The 22,861-nt window shown below is 35.8% G+C and overlaps 2 protein-coding genes across 7 annotated transcripts; both read left to right on the top strand.

Annotated features, from left to right (window-relative positions):
• The first annotated feature begins 815 nt into the window (after positions 1 to 815).
• LOC108997206 (rust resistance kinase Lr10-like) lies at positions 816 to 14,111 on the top strand. Of its 5 annotated transcripts, none has more exons than XM_035686894.1 (7): positions 817 to 1,170; positions 1,351 to 1,760; positions 1,995 to 2,051; positions 8,068 to 8,106; positions 12,274 to 12,315; positions 12,482 to 12,514; positions 12,777 to 14,111. In XM_035686894.1, the coding sequence occupies exons 1-7, from the start codon at positions 968 to 970 to the stop codon at positions 13,892 to 13,894; spliced, it is 1,902 nt and encodes a 633-aa protein (XP_035542787.1). In that variant the 5' UTR covers positions 817 to 967; the 3' UTR covers positions 13,895 to 14,111. The 5 variants fall into 5 exon arrangements, with proteins under 5 accessions (XP_035542785.1, XP_035542787.1, XP_035542786.1 ...); XM_035686893.1 differs by having other exon boundaries at positions 1,348 to 1,760; XM_035686895.1 differs by having other exon boundaries at positions 819 to 1,170; positions 1,705 to 1,760.
• Positions 14,112 to 20,112: 6,001 nt separating this feature from the next.
• On the top strand, positions 20,113 to 21,661 carry LOC108997228 (FCS-Like Zinc finger 6-like). Of its 2 annotated transcripts, XM_035686890.1 has the most exons (3): positions 20,113 to 20,234; positions 20,340 to 20,664; positions 21,144 to 21,661. In XM_035686890.1, exons 2-3 carry the CDS (start codon positions 20,348 to 20,350, stop codon positions 21,307 to 21,309), a joined length of 483 nt encoding a protein of 160 aa, XP_035542783.1. In that variant the 5' UTR covers positions 20,113 to 20,234; positions 20,340 to 20,347; the 3' UTR covers positions 21,310 to 21,661. The 2 variants fall into 2 exon arrangements, with proteins under 2 accessions (XP_035542783.1, XP_018828953.1); XM_018973408.2 differs by lacking the exon at positions 20,113 to 20,234 and having other exon boundaries at positions 20,262 to 20,664.
• The last annotated feature ends 1,200 nt before the right edge of the window (positions 21,662 to 22,861 follow it).

Raw genomic sequence — 22,861 nt, 5'->3', positions numbered from 1 at the left:
GTTAAATTATCAAACTATACGAGAGAAATGATATTGATCAAGAGAAAACGACACGAGACTAATCCTACATCTCTCACAATCGACATCATGTTTGTGCACAATAAACATTTCTGGGATGTTTCACCATGCCAAAAAGTCATAAAGAAAAAAAAAACATAAACAAAAAAAAACTCTCAAAAGTACTTATCCTCAACAATCTCTGAAATATGTTTGGATGTGATTTGTAAATAGTAGAAAAATATTTTATATAAATATGTTAGATTAGATTTTTAAAAATTATGAGACAGAAAATTGAATAAATAACTTTAAAAAGTTGTTTGTATATTATTTTTATTTTAAAATTTGTAAAAGTTGTATTAATTTTAGTATTTGAGTAATGAAGATTAATTAGGTAATAATTAGTTAAAAAATTCAAATTAAAAGTGTTTAAATGACGTTTAAGAATAAAATTATAAAAATTTAGTTTCATATTTGCGAAACATGGCCGGATTGGTCTATACGAGGGAGGGCATCATGTAATTATCTTTATCCGGGTTGGGAGAACTGTGTGATCGCATGATTCATATCCAATTTCTGAACAAAAAGGTTGGCGTGTATAAAACGATTAACAGCTATTTTCTTTTTCTTTTCCGTCTTCATTCGGTAAGTGGCTGCAGCCTGCAATATCATGAGCAGTCGCAATCTATATAATTTCGTAGTCAACAACTTGGCCGACAAGCCACTTTCCACTACCAATAATAATTCATTTGGACTCATCTCTCACAGTAATCACAATTGACTCCGTCAACCCATGCGATTCTCGCTATTTCTTGTGAACATGAACGCGGGCTTTTGTTTACTATTACTCCTCCTCCTCCTGTACCTGAATGTTTGTCTATAGACAGCTAAGGAAACCACGACCTCTAGATCTCCTAATCCTCTCTCTCTTTCTCTGATCTCCCTCTCTGGCTCTCTCTGTTAATTGTTGATGAAAAGATCAGGAATGACATTATTCCGGCCTGCTGGACTCAGGGTCCTTATAACTGTTCTGGTCCTAATCCAGCTTCTTCCTCCAGCTTCTACACTTAAGAATAATCATTCCCACTGTGCTCCTTCTTCTTGTGGCAATATCCCCAACATCAGCTATCCGTTTCGACTAAAAGGGGATCCACCGAACTGCGGAGATCAAAGGTATGAGCTCTCATGTGATGACAACAACAATACGTTGTTATCTTTCGATAATGGTAGTAAATACTACGTAAGGCAAATCAATTACACCGACTACAAAATCCGAATTGTAGACGCAGGTATTCAGGAGGATAATTACTCCTTCATCCCTCGTTATTTTCTAAACAATGGTAATTTCAGTAGGCCTCAGCACTTGGATCCATCTTTCTCAAAAGTTGTGGTTATTGTGAATTGTGGAAAGCCAATGACTCCGACTCATCCTTACAATTTGAGGGTGATTCCAACGAATTGTAATTCTAATACTAAGAATGGATCTTGGTCGTCTTCCAACTCCTCTTTATCTCAATATTCCAAAAGGTACATATATCGTACTTTTTCCTATGGAAGGAATGTGATGTATGTGGAGGAGTCGTGCTTGATAGAGCAAATGTCTATGACAACGTACGGAGAATTTTATGATAATATTTCGTGTACAGACCTTCGTAATTTATTCTCATATGGTTTTGAACTTTCATGGTACCGACTTTATTGTGGAAGCTGCCGATACGATAGTTGCTACTTCCGTGATTACGATAATCAAGTTCATTGCAAAGGTGAGTAATAAATTTGTGATCAGAATATATATTTTAATTTCCATTTCCCATCTGATTAGCACCATTATTGTGATCTCGATATTTCACCACTTAAAGGGATATATATATATATATATATATAAATATATTTGTTGGAGTTCTTCTGATGATGAGCTAGCATTATATATAATGACCTGATTTTTAATTGAAGATTCCAGACGCTAATGTTATACCATTTTTTGTCAAACCATGCAGGCCACCGATTTACTTTCCTTACTTTCTTAGGATATCTATCCGAAGTTATATATGCAGGTGAGTTTTCTATAGAGAAAATATACTGCAATGAATTTCAATGAATAAATTCCCACACTTTTCATTGATAGAGATTGTCCAATATATACAGAGTAATTGACAGACTATTTTGGAAACTAAGTAACGGGAATGCTGAAATTAAGCTACTGTTACAATATACAACTAAGGAAATAAAATCAGTTTTGATACAGAATTTATGACAGAAGATTGAGCTGATCATGTGCTGTTTTTGTGCTGTTTTTCTGCTTGAATGGTTTCCACGCATGCTTCCCTTATACGCCCCCGCAAGATTGTGCTTCCATCGGCAAGACCAATCTTGTTACGTAACCATTCCGTGCGTTGTTTTGACAAAGGCTTTGTTAACAGATCAGCCAATTGATCTTGAGTATGGACATGCTGAACTTGGAGACTCCCTTTTTGCACTAAGTCACGCACAAAGTGAAGGTCGATTTGAATGTGTTTCATGCGCGAGTGATTGACTGGATTAAAACTAAGATGGGTGGCACCAAGATTATCACATAACAGTAGAGGAGGTCCTTTTACTGAAAATGCAAGTTCTTTGAGAAGAGTGGACAGCCACATTGTCTCGGAAGCCGCATTAGCTAATGCCCGGTATTCAGCTTCTGTTGTGGATCGTGCGACAGCTCTTTGTTTCTTGGAGATCCAAGAAATAGGATTGGAGCCCAAGAAGGTAATATAGGCAGAAGTGGATGTGCGATCATCTACATTTCCAGCCCAATCGGCATCGGAATATGTTTTCAAAACAGAAGATGCAGCTTTGTGAATCTGAATACCATAGAAAATGGTTTGTTTTAAGTAACGAAGGAGTCTCTTGGTTGCTGTCCAGTGATTTGTAGTCGGCTTGTGCATGAATTGAGAAAGTTTGTTGACTGCAAATGAGATATCTGGACGAGTGAGAGAGAGATATTGAAGGCTGCCAATGACGCGGCGAAATTCTGAGCTGTCCACAGCAGCAGTACCATCGACCAACTTGAGAGATTGAGTGGTAGAGAGAGGTGTTGAGACATCCTTTGCACCACTCATACTGGTATTGGCTAAAAGCTCACGAACATACTTGTGTTGTGAGAGAAATAACCCAGCCCGAGTAGGAATCACTTCAATCCCCAGAAAAAAATGAAGTGAACCCATATCCTTGAGAGAAAACATGTCACCGAGCTGTTTAATGATGTTGTCTACAAGGATTGAATTATTTCCGGTAATAACAAGATCATCAACATAAACCAGGAAATAACAGAGATTTGAGCCATGGTTGTAAATAAAGAGAGAGGAATCAGCTTTGGAATTATGAAATCCCAGCTGAAGAATAGCACTTTTCAGTGCTGTGTACCAGGCCCGTGGGGCTTGTTTAAGCCCGTAAATAGCCTTTCTCAGACGGCAAACATGGTGAGGTTTGCACAAGTCTTTGAACCCTGGTGGTTGTGTCATAAAAACTGTTTCAGTTAAATCACCATTTAGAAAGGCATTATTGACATCCATTTGTCTCAAATCCCATCCATTCATGACAGCAATAGATAGCACAGCTCTAATAGTTGCTGGTTTAACAACAGGGCTAAAAGTTTCTTTGTAATCAACACCAGGACGTTGATTGTAGCCCTTGGCAACTAGGCGAGCCTTAAATCTGTCCACTGACCCATCGGCTTTTCTTTTTACACGGAAAACCCACTTACAGCCCACTGGTTTACAGTTCAAAGGAGGTAAAACAAGATCCCAAGTCCCATGTTTCATTAAAGCCGTGAGTTCATTGGACATGGCCTCACGCCAGTGAGGTTGCGACACGGCTTGACTCACACTCGTTGGTTCTATGATCTCAGGGAGAGGATATTTGGACACAGTATGGATTTGTTTGGGTTTGAAAATCTGATTCATGGATCTTGTGGTCATGGTATGGGTGCGTTGGGAGGGATTATTGGGTTGAGGATTTATGACATTCGGGTTGGATGAAAAGGGATTTGGTTCTTGAATGGGTTCGACGCAAGCATCAGTGGAGTGTGGCGGCAAGTTTAATGGAGATGCAATCATATTTTCATCTAAGTAAGAATTCGGATCAGTGGAATTGGAATCAATATGATGCAAGGAATTGTGAAAGGAAGAGCTAGAGGGTCCGAAATTACCTGAGGGGGACGCAACAATGGCAGGAGGACCTTCCGGAGGTGACGAGGATGGAGGTGCGCCGGACTCCATTGATGAACTGCCTTCAAGGTGCTGGGTACCGAAAAGGGGAATTAGGGATTGGGAATTTTCTGGGTGTGTTTGGGCTAGCACGGACGACGCGGGTTGAGGGAGTGAGGAGAGGGTCTGAGTCTCGTCAAACAGCACGTGCCTTGAGGAAAAAAATTTTTTTGTGTGAGGTTCAAAGCACTTGTACGCGTTTTGGGTTGGTGAATAGCCAAGGAAAAGACATGCTTTTGATTTTGGCTGCATTTTGTTTGAATTATAGGCCCGGGTGAGAGGATAGCAAATACAACCAAATTTTTTTAATTTTAAATAATTTGGTGTTTGACCAAAAAGGGCTTCAAAAGGAGATTTTCCTTGAAGAAGAGGCATGGGTTGTCGATTTATGAGGTAAGAAGCTGTTTGAAAAGCATAGGGCCAATACGAGAAATCAAGATTTGCATCATGAAGAAGGGTAAGGCCCGTTTCAGCAAGATGTCGATGACGACGTTCAGAGACACCATTTTGTTGTGGGGTATGGGGAGCCGTGGTGTAGTGAGTTATGCCATGAAGCGAGAGATAGGATTTTAAAGCAATAAACTCACCACCATTGTCGGAGTATAAGGTTTTGATTGATTTTTGAAAGCGATTTTCAACAAATTTTTTGAAGTGAGGAAAAATAGTAGAAACACCGGATTTAGTGGCCATTGGATAAAACCAGATATATTTTGTATAATGATCAACAAATATAAGGTAATATCGAGAGCCATCAATTCCGGTATAACTAGCGGGACCCCATACATCGGTGTAAATAAGATCAAGTGGCTCATTACTTTGAAGACTAGTGTCACGAAAAGGTTGTTGATGGGCTTTATTAATAGAACATGAAGAGCATAATGACGACAATTTTTTATTGGATGAAGTAGGAAGAGAAAAATTCTTAACAAGATGATGAACAATTTTAAGAGAGGGATGCCCAAGACGCTTGTGCCATTCATCAATAGAAGTCCGTTCATGCACATTAGCAACTTTTTGTGACGGCACCATTGATTCCGGGAAGGTATAGATGCCATTGTTACATGCCCCTTTTAGTAGAATCGCCCCCGTGATCTTGTCCTTCACAAGAAAATAGAAAGGGTGAAATTCAACAAAGACATTATTTTGTTTAGTGAGGTGATGAACGGAAATTAAATTTTTGCAAAGATTAGGAACACAAAGGGTATCACGCAATATAAAGGTGCGATGGGGAGATTGTAAGGTCAAAGAACCAATGTGTGAGACTGCCAAACCTGAACCATCACCAAGAAGAACTTCATCAGTTCCATCATATTCGGAATGAAGAGATAAATTGGAGAGATCACCCGTAATATTATGAGAGGCAGCCGAATCAAGCAACCAATTTTTATCCTTTCCGTTTGAGGTTGTGGCACAATTGATAGAGACATTCTGAGAATTAAATTGTGGACAGGCTTTGGCAATGTGACCCAACTGATCACAAAGTTGGCATTTGGGCTGGTAACGGCGACTGGAGTTATTGGGCCTGCCAGAATTTGCGTTGGAGCGTCGTCCATCGCGTTGAGTGCCATTACCTGGGCTGGATCCGCGAGGCCCACGAGAGGAATCAGATTTCTTGGAGGACCACGAGGAATTTCCCCCTTGCGCGGACTGCTTCGTCTTCGTGAAATTGGCTGAAGCAACCAGGTGCTGCGTTGCAGCTTCCAAGCGTCTGAGATACGCTTCATGACCCACCAGCAAATCGTGCAGCTCTTCAAAGGCGAGAGAGGATTCTCGGGCTCGGATGGGTGCTGCGATTTCCCGAAAGTCCGGACCTAAGCCATTTAATACATAGAGGGTTAGGTCATCATCCGAAATTGGATGATCAATAATGGCGATTTCATCAGCCAAGGCTTTCACCGCATGGAGGTACTCCGTGATTGATCGATTTCCACGCTGGATTAAGGTGAGTTCCTCCTTTAATTGCATAGCACGAGTGCGTGAGCGACTAGCATATAAATTGTTGAGCTTTTTCCAAGCTTCATGGGAGGTTTTTGCCGTAGCAATGAGTGGGGTGATCGACGGGGCTGTAGAGGCTAGAAGGGCACTTAGGATAAGTTTATCCTGTCGGATCCAATGGATCTTGCGCAGCTCATCAGCGGCGGTGCCAGCTGAAGTGGGGCACTGAAGGTTGCCTTCGACATAATCTAGTAAAGCATAGCCAATAAGGAGTGCTTCAAATTGAGCACGCCATTGAGGAAATGTGGAGGGAGTCAACTTTTCATTGATTTGTGCAGTGATGTTAAGAGCAATGAGAGGTTTTTCTGCTGCGGAAGGAGGTTGGGTATTGAGGTTGAAGTTTGGGTTTTGATCTGAGGAGGAAGACATGGTGGTAACTTGGATCGGTGACTCGTTGGATGGTGGCTCTTCTGATACCATATAGAGAAAATATACTGCAATGAATTTCAATGAATAAATTCCCACACTTTTCATTGATAGAGATTGTCCAATATATACAGAGTAATTGACAGACTATTTTGGAAACTAAGTAACGGGAATGCTGAAATTAAGCTACTGTTACAATATACAACTAAGGAAATAAAATCAGTTTTGATACAGAATTTATGACAGAAGATTGAGCTGATCATGTGCTGTTTTTGTGCTGCTTTTCTGCTTGAATGGTTTCCACGCATGCTTCCCTTATATATATATCTCCATATATAAGATGTTAGATGATGTATAATATACATGGCATTGATTGGTGGTAACACAAGCTGGTACGTATTATTTCCTTGTGCACGTGCATCGGTGATCTCAAACTCTTGGATTAAACCTTTTTTACATCTCAGAAAAAAAACTAACAAAATGAAAGGACAATTTTCAAATTTATTAAGAAACTAGCTAAAAAATTTACTAATTCGTCTAAAAAGGACACTACATTGTGACTGAGCCCTTGCCGTGGAGTACCATGTACGCCACTTGGTTTATTAAAAAAAAATTAAAAATACAAACACAAAAGGGACAAACAAACCTAGAATTCTAGTCAGGTATCTTTGGTAAGTAAAAGTATTTTTCATCTACTTTTCTATTATTCATGACTTTTTATCTACTTTTTATTATTATTTAATATTTTATTATTACTTTTTCATTATTTTTTTATTACTATTCATAAATATTCTCAATACTTCTTAACATTTTTTGTATTTTCAGACGCACAACTTTTGGTTTGAATCTATTTTTGTATTTTCTTTTATTTTTAATAAATTAACCACGTGACACTATGTAATGGTGCCACGTTAAGAGGGTCATTTAAGCTGTGTAAGTTTCAGATTGGGGATTCCTTGGTAGTAACACAAGGTAGCTAGGTGCGTACGTATAACCTTGTGCGCGGGCATATATAAGTGATCCCAAACTGTTGGATCTCTTTTCCATCTCAGAAACAATGAATAAAATAAAAGGACAAATTTCAAATTTATTAAATAAGTAGCTTACCCTCTTCAATGAAAATTGAAGATTACTTCAGCTCTATTTAGATGTTAAGTAGAGTTGACATGAGTTGAGTTTTTTATTAATAGTAATGAGTTTAAATCATGGAATGAGTTTTGAGCCACTTAAGATGAGTTTTTATGTGTTTAGATGTTAAGATGAGTTTAAATGTATTTTTAAAAAATTGAAAAATATTGTCGGTCCCGCGTGTAAAGAGATGTTGAGTTTAAAAAGATTATGAATTTCACATATAAATAGATTTTATATTGAGTAATGTTTAGTAATTTGAAATTTATGCATTTGGATGTTAAACTAGATTTCTATATAAATTTACAGATCACTCGGCCTTATTTCTTTTCTGCAGTACTTGAGGCAGCTTATTATACTGGATACTGGGCCATCGGTAAGAATATTATGGATCTCTCGCATCTATTTCTGTTTCGTCTTGTAACAGATCATTCCTTAAGCGAAGAAACATGAAAATAGTTTAAGCTTGCAGATAAGATAAGATATATGAATGCACTTGCATGCATGCATGCATACATACATATATATATATATATATATTTATATAGAAAATGATTTCTGCAGGCATAAAATGAGCAATCCCAAAGCAATATATTTAGAAAAAAGTTGGCCCCAACTTTAAAAAGTTACTTTCTCATGGCATGCCCAATATTTAGACTTATATCTAAGTTTCTAACATTACTTATATAAATAAAGTATTATATATTTATATAATATACATATATAACTATTGATGTGTTATATATCTCCAGTCACACAAGCTAACATGTCACATTTTAACTGTCTTTTCATTTTGATTAAATTCTCTGCAGTCACTTAAAACATGTCACAATACATATTGCATGTGATTGAGGATAATAAAATAAAATACAAGAAATAGAATTGCTAAAAACATAAATAAATACAAACGAAAGCTTTGAAAGGCCAATTATCACACCCCTGCATCTGGGGTGAACCCTTTAACCTAAAGTCCATAATAATAAGAACTTGAATACAAAAAGTCCTCTAAATTAAATGTTGCAAAAATTATACCATTTATAATAAATTAAATACTCGCAAAAATTTTCTTAACTTAGACAAATCCACTTATATCACTTGACACTTATCTCACATTTCTCTTATAATCCTCACATGCCATCTACTCTAACTGTCACAACCATCAAAGTCAACTGAAAAAAATGGTGGAAATAAAGGGGTGAATCCACCGACTCAATAAGCAACGAAACTATACTAGTGTGTAAACATAAGTCAGGTATATAATGCAGAAACAGAGAGTTCCCAAAAATATAGTTGTAGTTATTTTAGAAGCATTTCTTTACAATAATAATATATTCAAAAGACCTTAGGTACAAGATATTGAAACAACATCTGAAACATAATCAAAGACCATCTTTACCACCATGCCAAGGTTGTGCATATTTGTGATTAGCCAAACAGAACATAAATAATTGTTTTGTCACCAAAATGAGTACGCTCAAAACATAGGCCAAGTTTACCCCATGGAAGGGTTGTGCATTTTGCAGATAACCAAGAAGAACATGCATAAATCAATTTGTCACCGAAGTGATTACACTCAAAACAAAAGCCACTATTTTATCTAGTGGCAGGGCTAGAGACCATTATTACATCTCATGGCATGGCAGGGCAGATGCCACTATTATATCCTATGGCAGAGCCATAAATCAAAACAAAACAAAATCAATTTAACGCCTCAGGGTTTTTAGAAACAATACAATAACATAAATAGTATACCGACTAAATAATATCATGTAAGCAGACCAAAATTTTATATTTTATATACATATTTTATGCAGTAGAGAAATAGAGTACACAAATTGTTCATGTTTACACTAGTCATTACAAATGTTACATTTAAATGCTCAGATACAAAGACTAGTACAGAAAATAAACGATGTTGTTTCATAACAAAATATGTAAGTTTTTCACAAAATCAACTTCAATCAGTTTTAGATAAAATCTAGTATAGAAGCACTGCTTACCTGGACACTTTAGCACAACCCACTTATCTCACAGTAGAATAGAGCCAAAACCAATAAATACCTAAACAAAATTAGTAAAATGTATAAGTTAATAGAATTTAACAAGCACCTCTACAATAAGAAGAAACATGCTAACTCCAAAATTTTCAACCCAACCTAATGACCCAACTTCCACACACGGTCTCATAGCTGGTCAAACCTCCCAATAGAAAAATCCGTTTTCACAATTTGGCAATAACACACCCAACCAATCAAATTTCAAAACCATGTTTTATACCTAACGACTTACAAGTACTCTAATTGAATTCACCAAGACTTCATCTCAACCCGCTAACTTCCATCTCCAAGTCAACAACCAAATCTCATCCATTCTCATTGAAACATTACAACAACCAAACCATTAATCCACCCAGCGACACAAATTAAACTCCACAAAATTCCTAGAATTGTCCAATCACTCCACAAAACAAGTTGGTCACTGTCTTAACATATAAAGAAAGAGAGTGTATTACTGAACCTATGACATTGATCGGCTGGATTTGGTGTGAAGCGGTTGTGCATGTGGTGTTCCAGAGCGGTTGTGCATGTGGTGCAACGACCTCTCCCGGTCACAGTGGCAATATGGTAGCGGCCTGTGGAGCAAGGCCTTGGCAGAGGCTATGCATGACAGGTCGCGACACGAGGAGGAGAAGATAGAGAGCGAAGTGAGAGTGAGAGAGATTAAGAGTGAACCAAGCTCTGTGAGAGAGAGAGAGGAGAGGCATTCGGGGGGTGTTGGAAGTTGTGACAGCGCGTGAGAGCACATGTTTGGCTAGAATGGAGTGGCTTTTGCACCAAAAAATGGACAAGAGTTCAAGGAATCAATCTATGGTGGCAGTTTATGAAAATACGATGACTATACAAGTGGTATAATGCATGAGTGTAAACCAATGAATGTGATTGATGATGAGAATGAGGGTAGCGATCCATTAAATGCTTAGAAAACGCCTTGAGAGCGTGTGGTGAACGGAAAAGATTATCAAATAACATGTTGAGTATGAGATTTATCACAAACGAAGGAGAAATGTTGTTAAAGACACTAAGAAATTGGTGACTCTAATACCATAATAAATAACAAGTTAAAAAGGAATTAACAGAGAACAACTTATATTTCTCGTGTACATAAATATGGCAATATTCTAACAAGTCGGGTCACAATTCAAAAGGAAATTATAACTTGTGCACACATTCAATTAAGAATTTAATTCTTGCCTCGAAATGTAACGGTCCATATATATATACCGCCCCAAAAATACAAGCTCACAAATAATAATCTGCATTCCAAACTAATGAAATCTATGTAGATTTTATGCTCACTAGCTACAGCTAGCACGCTGTTCTGCGTCCGTGTTCTCCACCCATGGTTAGTGATCTCCATCTGAAGTAACGTACCAATATTAATGAAAATATTTATGGCTAAAGTATTTCTTTTAATGAAATAAACTAATGGACAGATTATTAATTATTCTTTCTGGCACTCGATCATTTCAAGAGAAAAAAAATTTGAAATAATATAATATTATTAAAATCACCCTACGCTTTCCAATGTATATAACTCATCATGTATTTAATTAATCGAACATAACTTGTCACCATTTTAGTCGTTTAGAAGTGTTCTACCCTGTCTAGTACTGATTCCTCTTTGCTGCATAATTGAAAGAACTCAAATTCTAGCCAAGGAAAAAAAAGATTGAAGAAGAAAAAACTCAAAGTTCTTCTGTCAGCCGTGCCTCTCGCAAGATTTTCTTCTTCATTCAACCATGTTTCATTTCAAATTCATGCGTTGAAGTATCTTTATTAGTTATAGGCATTTTTTTTATTAGATTTTAGTCTGTTGTGAGTACTCTTTTTATTTGAAGTCACAGCTAGCCCCATTTTTATTTTTTTTTAATTCTGATTTTATAGTTTACCAACGCCATATGTAGCCCATTATCGGTTCAATCTTTTACCCTATTATTAGCCCTTTGTTGGCTTTGACCTATTATCAATGGCCATTGTTGATCTATCTTCAGGTTTGATGTTTCGGCTACCAATCACTTCATTACCAACGTTATTTTCTTCATCATCTCATCGATGATCAATTAACGAATATGAAGAAGACATGTTTCAAATGTCAAACTAAGTATTTTAATGAATATAAATAATTAAATATAAATCTTCTTATCAGATTAACCTTTTAAAATATACAAATAGTGATTTCATATGGTATTAGAGCTTAAATAAGATGCATGATTGTACGTACTATAATTTATCCTTTTAATCTTTTCCTATTTTAATTCCCTCCTATGTTACACGTTCCTCTATTGCCCAATTCCGATTAATTAGTAGTACCATTATTGAGCTTCTCTGGGTTAATGTTGAACTTATCTTTAAGATCATGAAACTTAATTATTGGTGAATATCCGACACAATATCACATTATGGCGGCATGGTCTGATTGTTAATTGTTGATTAATTTCAGATGCTGAAGTACTGACTTTTTTCTTCTTCTTTTGTCAAACCAGATCGGTTCATTCCAAACACAGAACATGATTCAACATTTTTTGGTGAGTTTTTATATATCAGAAAGATATGAGATGTATAATATATAATTGGATGAATTTTGCTTGGTGGATCTCAAATGATGAATGCATGTTTGCACATTAATTCTTTTACTTAAATTCTTGTCTAAATTTTAATAGAGATTAATATTTTTTATAACAACTTTTGCAGTTGTAATAGAAGTAATAATTGGACTACTACTCGGTAAGAATCTTTATCTCTCACTTTTTATCTCTTTTAATTGTTTCAGTAAATCGTTCCTTAAACTACGAAATTAACAAGAAAATAGTTAGAAATAATATTAAATTGAAATTAAACAGAAATAGTATTGTTCCTAACCACAAGAATTTAAAAGGGTGTTAGGCACTCCAGATTAAATATAACACAATGGTGACAACAGGTAGAGTACTAGAACTGCAATTATAGGATCCCTTTCTTATAATTACTTTTGTGATTTCCTTTCCAGAATGGCGTGGGCCTTTTAGCGTGTTAGGCACTCCATTTGTGATTGCATTTTTGATATATAAATGGCGAAGGAGGCACTTATCCATGTACAACGGTGTTGAAGAATTTCTACAAAGCCAAAATAACTTCATGCCAATAAGTTACTCCTACTCAGAAATTAAGAAGATGACCAAAGGTTTTAGGGAAAAATTGGGTGAAGGAGGATATGGCACAGTATTTAAAGGAACACTTCGGAGTGGATGTCTTGTGGCAGTAAAAATGTTAGGCCAGTCAAAAACAGATGGGCAAGATTTTATCAATGAGGTGGCAACTATTGGAAGGATTCATCATATTAATGTGGTGCAACTCATTGGTTATTGCGTTCATGGATCAAAGCGTGCTCTTGTATATGACTTCATGCCCAAAGGATCTCTCAATAAATATATTTTTTCATCGGAGGAAAGTTTCTTCATAGACAATGAGAAAACATATAATATTGCTCTGGGAGTGGCTCGTGGGATTGAGTATTTACATCGAGGATGTGACATGCAGATTTTGCATTTCGATATCAAACCTCACAACATCCTTCTTGACGAGAATTTTACCCCTAAGGTTTCTGACTTTGGCTTAGCAAAATTGTATTCGATAGAAGACAATACTATTTGTTTGACTGCCGCAAGAGGGACATTGGGATACATGGCTCCTGAATTATTCTACAAAAACATTGGAGGTATTTCATACAAGGCTGATGTTTATAGTTTTGGAATGCTATTGATGGAAATGGTTGGCAAAAGAAAGAACATAAATGCTTTTGCAGAACATTCAAGCCAGATTTACTTTCCTTCCTGGGTGTATGATCAATTCAATTATGGAAAAGATATTGAAATAGAATCCTGTGCCACTGAAGAGGAAAAAGAGATTGTTAAGAAGATGATCATTGTCGCATTATGGTGTATACAAACGAATCCTAGTAATCGTCCTTCTATGAACAAAGTTATAGAAATGCTTGAAGGAAAAGTTGAGCACTTACAAATACCTTCTAGGCCTCCCTTATCATCACCAGAGAGAGTGATCAATGATGGTGAAGATAATTCAAGTGAAGATTGGCTGTCAAGTCAAACTTTGCCATCAACTTCTTAAAAGAAAAGCTATCATCCAAGTCTTGACAGGCATGTGGACAACTGTACTCTTCTCCTATTTGGTTTCTGTTTTTATAATTGAGTTTTATTTGAGAAAGTTATGATGCTATTCTTCAGTTTGTATCAGACATTTTTTCCCCACTTTGGTATATTGGATTGTACTATATTTGGCACTCAATAGCATTTTAACCAATAAAGACACTATTTCGAACATCATATATCCATATCCTGAAACTCCGTGATAATTACTCGAATTGATGGCACAACATCGTGGTATCCAAAACAGAGCAATTTTATATACTGGAGAGAAATGTCGTAACGTCCCATTTTAGATTTTTTTATCATTTCCAGCTACATTTATTATGTGGTATATTGTAAGTAAATTCGATCGTATGCCTACTGTGTATCAAAACAAAAGTGAGAATTGAGTTCTGCAAAGTCAAAAAATAAAGCACTCCAATTCACTAATCTGTCTTGCTGCCCAATTACATGGTTTAAATCAGTTCGAACCTCATTTATAGATCAAAATTATTTACTCATAGCAATCGACAGCAATCCGATTATTGAGATTGATCAACAACATTTTGCTAAAGATCAAGTACTACTCACAGATTTTTTAAACAATTTTATAAATGTTATGACCCTCAACACCTGCTCAATCTTCAGGTAGCTAGTTTGGTGAGTACTCTTTATAGACAAACCCATGAAGCAGCTGGTAATTATTTTGTCTCATTAAATTGTATATTGTGAAACCCACAACCCTTTAATAATTATCTCTTCTTTCCCTGTAAATAATGTTAAGTGTGTTGAAAGACTATCAGCTTTAATAGGTCGTATTTTGAACTAGGAATTCTGTGGCATAAAGTAACAATACTTCTTGCCCAGATCAAGTGCACTCTTCCAAGTGAACTAGGAGCCCGAGCCTTTACGCAGTCGAACTCATTAATGAGCCTCTGGCACCAGGAGCATCTCTAGACTGCCTAAACAAGCACTACAAGGCTGGTCAAGATGCAGTCCGCAAGCACTCTTCCAAGGCTTATGTGGTTCTGTCTAACCAGCTAGGACCAGGTGACCCGAGAGAGCTCTTCCCTCTAGCTAGAGGCTTAATGGGATCTGTTATAGATGTCCACTATTACAACCTTTTCTCCAGTAACGAACATTGATTTTTTTTTTTTTTGTAGGTATGACGTCCAAATGTCTCCCATGCATACTCCCCAACGTACAAAACCATATTCCTTATTAGGATGCCATGTTTTCTTGGTCTAAAAACACTTGGTTAATGTTGTTAAGTTACAGGTGAATGGGTAGCCGAGTGGCAAGTTATATGAGCATCAAAAGAGGAATACCAAAGATTTGCCAAGGCCCAACTTGATGTTTATCGACAAGCAACATTTGGGTGGGCTTACTGGCTGTACCCTTAGAAACGTGAACAACCATTGGAGTTTGGAGTGGATGATCAGGAATGGTTATATCAACCGTTAGTTTACACAGTTGTTAATTTGTAGGGCTTCTTTATTTTTAGTAACTAAAGCTATTCTCCTATTATGCTGATCATTTACTCACTAATTACTCAAAAGTACGTAGGCCCCTCTAATTAAGGTCCAATTTGCTTACTGCATTTGACATTTATTGTACATAATAATAATGGTGGCGGAAAGCAGAAATTTCGTGAGAAACGATTTGGGGTCCAAATTTTACTAGTTTCCAAACAGAAATTAATATAATTTAAAAGGGCCCGGCCCCCCTTGCTTTGAAGTTCATGATAGTGAATCACACAATGACGAGAGAAGCTTTTAGCTGCTTTCAATGATGCGCTTGTTGTCCGCACCTACCATAAATTTACCCCACACATGATACTTGAGCAACAAACCAAGTGGAGTTGATAGAAAATGAAGTGGTCGTATATCCTTTTTGAGGACATCATTAAAGTTTTGGCCATGCTCATATTGGTGGGAAACATCAATGATTGCTCAAGAAATTACAATTAAAATTCCTCTCTGATCTTTTTCATTACTCGTCATTGACATAATGAGATCGCAACTTAAACCAAACTTGCCATATTTTATTTACTTTACTCCATTATTTCCTTTTTTTTTATAGGGTTTCTTTTCAAGGCCAAGTTCCATATTGAAGACTTTACTCTTCACATCATCAGAAGCATTTAGCTGGAAAAACTGACAAATAATGATATAGCCTTTTGGTGCAATAAGTGCCAGTGTGTTCATCTTTCTCTGAGTATATATATATTGTATTAATCGATCAAAAGAACAAATGCAAACCGAGGTCTTAGAGCGGGAACATCTGCAACAAAAACCAGAGCATCTTGTAATTTTCTCCACTTTAACATTGCACACGTACAAATCCTGGAGACAGCCAAACATATTTGCAGAATCTTCAACATATATATAAGATATACAGACCCGAAGGAATTCAAAAGATCAGCCTAGCAAAGTACAGATTATCATTCCTGAATTTCAGGCCTGTATAAGTTTGGATCATATATGTTTCCAGCATGCATGAGAGAAAACCAGCAACCATCCTCCTAAAAAATTGAAGATCAGATGCATAGAAATTAGTATTTTATATCCATCTTAAAATCAGACCCAATAGTGTGTAAGCATTGAAGATATTGTTATGCTAGCTTCTTCAACAAAATATATTATAACATGCTTGGCTTGCTAAATGGGTGCCCAAATATCAACAAATTAAGGTGACAGCCAGATATTTTGGTTGTGATTAGTAGGTGCATATACACACACACACCTGGCTTGGTCTCACGGGTCCTTGTAGGAGAAGCAACTTGTATATATCTGCAATTCTGAATGTGAATGTGTAGCTAGCTAGCTGGGTATTCGAAGCTCCTAAGCAACCACTTTGCTTAACGTTTTCTCGGCAAATTATTGAGAAGAAACAACTTGCACCCATATATAATAGACATCTCATCTTCAAGCTGTAAGCCTGTTCACATGCCTAGATTCCAAAGTCTAAGGTAAGGCCTTATTTGGTTTCTCATATAATTAATACAATTTTTTTAAATTTTTACATAAAATATATTAATGAACAATTCAAATTTTTAAAATTTTACATTAAAAATAATATAAAAAAATAATATTCTAATAATATTTTATTTAATTTTTAACTTTTATCATCTCATATATGTAAACAAACGAAAATGAAGTGTTAAACTTAGAGGTCCTAGTCATGAGTAGGCCTCATAACTTTGAAGTGGTTGCTATTTAGTCGTCATTATCGAGCTGGATCAATTAGGAGAGCACCATATAGCTATTAATATTAATTATTCTCGGTTTTTAATAATATTTTATTTAATTTTTAATTTTTATCGTTTTATCTGTATAACTAAATAAAAATAAAATGATAAACTTAAAGGTCCTAGTCATGAGTAGGCCTGATAACTTTGAAGTGATTGCTATTTAGTCGTCATTATTGAGCTGGATCAATTAGGGGAGCACCATGTAGCCATTAATATTAATTAAAACCCCCCACAAAATAAAAATAAAAATAATGATTATGTAGATGCTTTCAATATATTAGTAAGGCGCGCTGAGTAGGTGTTTAGTCTTAGAGAATGAAATGAGATAAAAAAAAATTTAGGGATAATAGTGAAATAGTTTTTTAATAATAGTAAAATATTTTGAGTTATGATGGTTTAAGGAGTTTTGAGAAATGTGAGGAAAAAATGAAATAAAAATATTATAAAATTAAAATAATGTTAGAATATAATTTTTTATTTAGAGTTTGAAAAAATTAAATTATTTTTTACATTTTGGAAATTTTGTAATAATTAAATAATGATTAGATAAAAAGTTAAAAATTTAAAATTGAAAAGTGTATGTTTGAATGATGTTTAGATGTTGAGATAAAACAATCCGGCCCGAGTGTTTTGGCCTCTGGTCTCACCATGACTAGTTTTTTCACTTATTTCTTTCTCTCCTACCTATCCCCTTTGGTGCTAATTATGTTACTTATTTCTAGCAAGTTTCTAATTCTTTATTTGGTTTTATAAGAGACTTCAAAACTTAGATTTGGGCCATTCAGCCATCATTTTCCATTTTAGTTTTTATTATATTTTTCAATGTATATTACTAATGTTTGAGATCATGTTCCTTGGGGATTTTCTCCCTCATCATTTCTACTGGCAACTGCCTTTGTAATTAATAAAAATTTATTAAAAAAAAGAAAAAGAAATTAGGATGATTAACAAATGAACACCTCATGATAGTGATGGGTGATTCTTTATTTTCCACTTTCGGTGTCTCTTTAATTTTGCCTTTCATAGACAAACAGAGAAACAAAGATCAGTGAACTTTATGTAAGAATATTATATAATGCTATAACCTTATTTTGTAGGGCTAGAATGCATTAGGACGCTAATTAGCTGATGAATGAATGTATTGAACCATATCTAATGAAAAGTAATCCCCAATGGATATGAATTCCATGATTAAAGCTACTCACAATTATGCTTACAAAATCTTTTGGAATCACGCAAATTTGCATATATTCCCTTCTAATTCGATTCCTATATCTGTTCCAATATGTACGTTCTCATCTTGTCTCTTTATCTTTAAATTTGTACTTAAATACATCGCTTACAGTACTTGAATTAAAACATACATAAAAAAGTTCAAAAATATTAATACTTTTTATACTACTAATGCCATAAGATTCTATATCAATAATATAAGTAAGATTAGATACAGTCTTATGGTGTATAAGTCTCGGACACTCTATTCAAAAGAAAATAAAATTTATTATTAAAAAAATAAAATCTATAAATTTTAAAATAATAATAATATTTTATTCAACTTTCATCTGATTATTTTTACTATCTAAATTTAATTAACCTTGAAATTAAATGACCGGTCAATAGTCAATACCGAATCACTGATAGTGAAACAAAAGTGAACAGAAAATCAAGAGAGCAGCCGTTAAAGTCTAAAGTACTGGTGAGAACTTCATGCGAGGGACCACTACTTTTAGCCGACATTGATATTGAGAAATTTATATGGGGTGTCTTTTGCTCTTGATCTTGTTAAATCTGTCTCTACATTAATATCGCTGATACATAATCAAATGATCTAGTGTCGACGAGTAGGTTAAAATCATGTGTTGTCCAAACATGTTTTTAAAAACAATTTATTTAGCATTAATTAATTAATTAATTAAGAAAATTAATTTAAAAAATCAATTAATTATAAAACCAGTTTCAACAGTAAGATCAGTACTTGAACCTTGTAAGATGATCACAAGTGTTGTACTTTGAAAAATCTTTTTTTAATCATATTTTTTCATCTGAAAATTTCGAAAATTCCAAACAGGTTGGAGTGCAAGTGGGCAGACCAGGCCGCTGGAACCCACTATGTATATAAATGATTGAGGCAGACAGTGCAACCTGAGAACGACCCATCATACAGCCAATCAAGTGGCGGTCGGTCTACAACCCTTGTCTTCGACCTTAAATTGGCTGCAAATGCGTCTCCTGATCGTGAATAAATAATACTTTTATTTTTTTTTTAATTTTTTTTTTTTACATATTGGTGAATTTATACGAAGACCAACTACAATTTCCACTAGAGCTGACAAATGAGTTCGATACAAACGATAAAAATATTATATTCTCATTAATAATATTATTATTCATTTATTTTTGTTCGGGAGAGGTCAAAATCATTGATTTGTTTTTAAACTACAATATGCATGTCATTTTCCTCACAATATGACATTTTAGATCTAGAATATGATATTCTCACGTGAAAACTCATTTTTATTTTTAATGAGTGTTGAAATAAATAAAGTTTAAGATGCAGTTTAGATAATGAAATGAAATAATTTTAAATAAATATTTAATAAAATATTATTTTTTAATATGAATAGACTCAATACTTTTCGATTGATGTTTCCCGTGAGAGAAATTGATCAAAACTTCGACATTTGTGCATAATTGTTTTCTATATATTGAGTCAAAAATTACTTAACTTGATTTGCAACTTGCAACTGAGATTTAAATTAAAAATAAATAAAAAGAAATGACTAGAAAAAAAATGAAAAATTGCCACATTGTCAAATTGATGCACGAAATGCGGTAGATTTTGCAGACTGTTTATTCAGTGACGTGGCAACATTTGGGTGGCCTATAACACTCACTTCAAAGTGACCCCTGCCATTGGAGCTCTGAAAGTATCCAAAGCTCCCATTTACCCATTAAATGTAAGATTGTAAATATATAGCAATAAAGAACTGGAGGAATGACGTGGAGTGACTTTTAATCATATGCAAAATCGAGCATCAGCGGGAAATCAACGGTCCATATTCACTCCTGGGTCTCTGGCTCTTCTTTTATCTCTCGCACCACCCATTTGGACCTTCCACTCTCCTTCTCTCTCTCACTCTCTCTCGTCTTGTTTCAACATTGCTGAGTTTTGCAGAGGAGAAGATGTTGCTGGGGAAGAGGCAACGCCACCCTGTGAAAAGGACGACGAGCATGACGGAGATGACCTTTGATCTAAACACGACCAGCGTCGGCGCTGCTGCTGCTGCTGCACAGTCCGATCCTCAGAACCCCTTCAATCTCCAGAGACAGCCCGGTCATGATGGGCTAGATCACCAGCGGTTCCTGGCGGCCACAGTCTCACCCAGAAACTTTAGGCGCAATTCGGCCGAGTTTGTCGAGACCACCTCGGCTCACTTCTTAAGGTCTTGCTCCCTCTGCAAGCGCCGCTTGGTCCCTGGTCGCGACATCTACATGTATAGGTATTCTCTCTCCCCGCTCCTCTCTTTTGGGTTATTAGTGTCTGCGTATTTTGCTACTTGGATATTTTTCATTTTTCTTCAATCTTTTCTTCTTTTGTTTTTTCTTTTTCGACGCGCGCGTAATCCCATATCGATTGGAGACTGCTAGCTTACTGTACGTATTTATACGTTAGAGAGGAATCATATTTCGTATGATGTATGTTATCAGACAGCTTGGAATTCAATATTCGATCCTTAAATGGGATTGAGTTTCTGTTTAAAGACGGTTTGTTCCATAATTTTCCGGGATTTTCTGTTGATAAAATTTCATAACGATCTCTCATGTGGAAGTTACAGTTTTTATGTTCCAAATTATTCGGAGTCTACGTTTGATATACCACAAAAGCTTCAAAAGTCCTAAACTTGTTCATCTATAATTAGCTTGAAAAACTTCTGGAAGATCATGCTAATATATAGATACCTTTTATGTTTGTTTATAGGGGTGACAGTGCTTTCTGCAGTCTGGAGTGCCGGCAGCAACAGATGAATCAAGATGAGAGAATGGAAAATTGTTCATTGGTTTCCAAGATAGAAGCAGCAGCGCCGTCCATTCCCGCACGTCCCCAAGTGATCTCCACCAAAGGCGAGACCGTCGCCGCTTTGTAGCTCCGCCGGTCGACCCTTCACAACCCTTGTTCCTGCTGATATACAGCATATGATATTGCATATACGTATAAGCTAGCTAGAACTAGAAATATTAATTATATGTTGCGAGAGAGTAAGAGCAGGGGTTGCAGATATCTTTTTTTGTGCGATTTGGAAAGGGGTTGGGTGGTTTTCAGATTTTGGATTGAAGCAGTTACTTTTATGTGGATACAGACGTACGTACGCATACATGAACAAGAAGTACTGATCTGTACGTGGACTGTAATTCTTCATATAGTTTAGTTTCTGCCCAGCCCTCCTGTGTTTTGCCTTTTGTAGTAATGGAAGAAATCTGCATATTTTACAAGTTCCAGTCTCTTTTTTACGTGAATGATGCTTACTTTTGGTGAGAAAATCAATATCCATCGAAGCACGAGTGGAATGGCACTGGTTTCCAAGAGATTCCCGTCGTTTTTCCTTCTAGGTTATCTGGTTTCTCATTAATTAAATGGCCAACAAAAAAGATTAAAAGAAAGGAAAACAAGCAAGTAGAAATATATATATATATATATATAATAAATATGTTTATAAAATACACGAAAAAGTCTAATGTCTTATGTATCATAAATAAAGCAATTAACGAGAAGAAAACTTGGGAGAGGTAAGAAGATTCTGCTAGCGGCCATGGGAGGAATTAATGGTGAGGGGGTTGGGGAAGGAATCTGAGGCCGAGTCAGCTTTGCATGGAATGGGACCCACTTCGCACCATGCAAGTGAAAGAAATGGAAAGATATTCATTTGGATGGGACTGCGGGTAGTCAATTTTTTCCAATTAATTATTATTATTATTCTAGATTTTTTTTCCTTTTTCTTTTCTTTTTTGTTGGGGATTTTGAACTGATTGACGGGGTTGGAGTATGCTTGAGGTGGGACTTTGGACCACTCCTACGAATACCAATGTCCCCACTCTTCTTGTCATGCGGGCCCACTGCTGGGCTCCACATGATTATACCACATGCGGGCTCCACGTGATTGTAGTTTATTTTCTGACATGACATCGCCACGTGGGTGGAGAGAGAGAAATCAGAGTGTTTTGGGAGTATAGATGAATGAGTGGGTGACAAGGATGTTAGAGCTATATTAATGCCCGATGTATGTATATATGTATATACAATTTCCACTAGCTGTGGCCACGACAAACACAGTTGTTGTTGATGTTGAGCAACACCACCGGTTTACTTTTATTATCTTGCTTGTTTCTTTTACCAACTCTTGATATTTTTCACAGCCATACGGGTAGTATTACTACTTATGTGTTGAACTTTGTCTTTCATTTGGGGGAAAAGTAAAAAAAATCCTCAAATTTTATGTTTTTTACTTCTTATTTTTTTTTCTTTATATGCTTTTGATCAACTTTATGATCGAATAATTGGTTCGTTTATTGTTGAAAATAAATAAGATTCCTAATAAGTAATTTGACAAGAACAACTTCTGAACTCGTTCTATGTTAATATGTATATATAAATAATAAAATTTATTTATCTTTCTTTTACATAACTTTTGTTGACAAGTT

This window comes from Juglans regia, unplaced genomic scaffold (genome assembly GCF_001411555.2).
Source record: "Juglans regia cultivar Chandler unplaced genomic scaffold, Walnut 2.0 Scaffold_120, whole genome shotgun sequence".
Taxonomy (NCBI): domain Eukaryota; kingdom Viridiplantae; phylum Streptophyta; class Magnoliopsida; order Fagales; family Juglandaceae; genus Juglans; species Juglans regia.
Note: the sequence above shows the minus strand (reverse complement) of the source record. Positions and strands in the feature narration are given on the sequence as shown.

Excerpts from the sequence above, each read along its gene's own strand:
- LOC108997206 (XM_035686892.1), top strand. The coding sequence starts at position 968 with ATGAAAAGATCAGGAATGACATTATTCCGGCCTGCTGGACTCAGGGTC. Across the intron at positions 1,761-1,994 it reads TAATCAAGTTCATTGCAAAG|GCCACCGATTTACTTTCCTT; the intron begins GTGAGTAATAAA and ends CAAACCATGCAG. Across the intron at positions 2,052-8,067 it reads ATCCGAAGTTATATATGCAG|TACTTGAGGCAGCTTATTAT; the intron begins GTGAGTTTTCTA and ends TCTTTTCTGCAG.
- LOC108997228 (XM_035686890.1), top strand. The coding sequence starts at position 20,348 with ATGTTGCTGGGGAAGAGGCAACGCCACCCTGTGAAAAGGACGACGAGC. Across the intron at positions 20,665-21,143 it reads CGCGACATCTACATGTATAG|GGGTGACAGTGCTTTCTGCA; the intron begins GTATTCTCTCTC and ends GTTTGTTTATAG.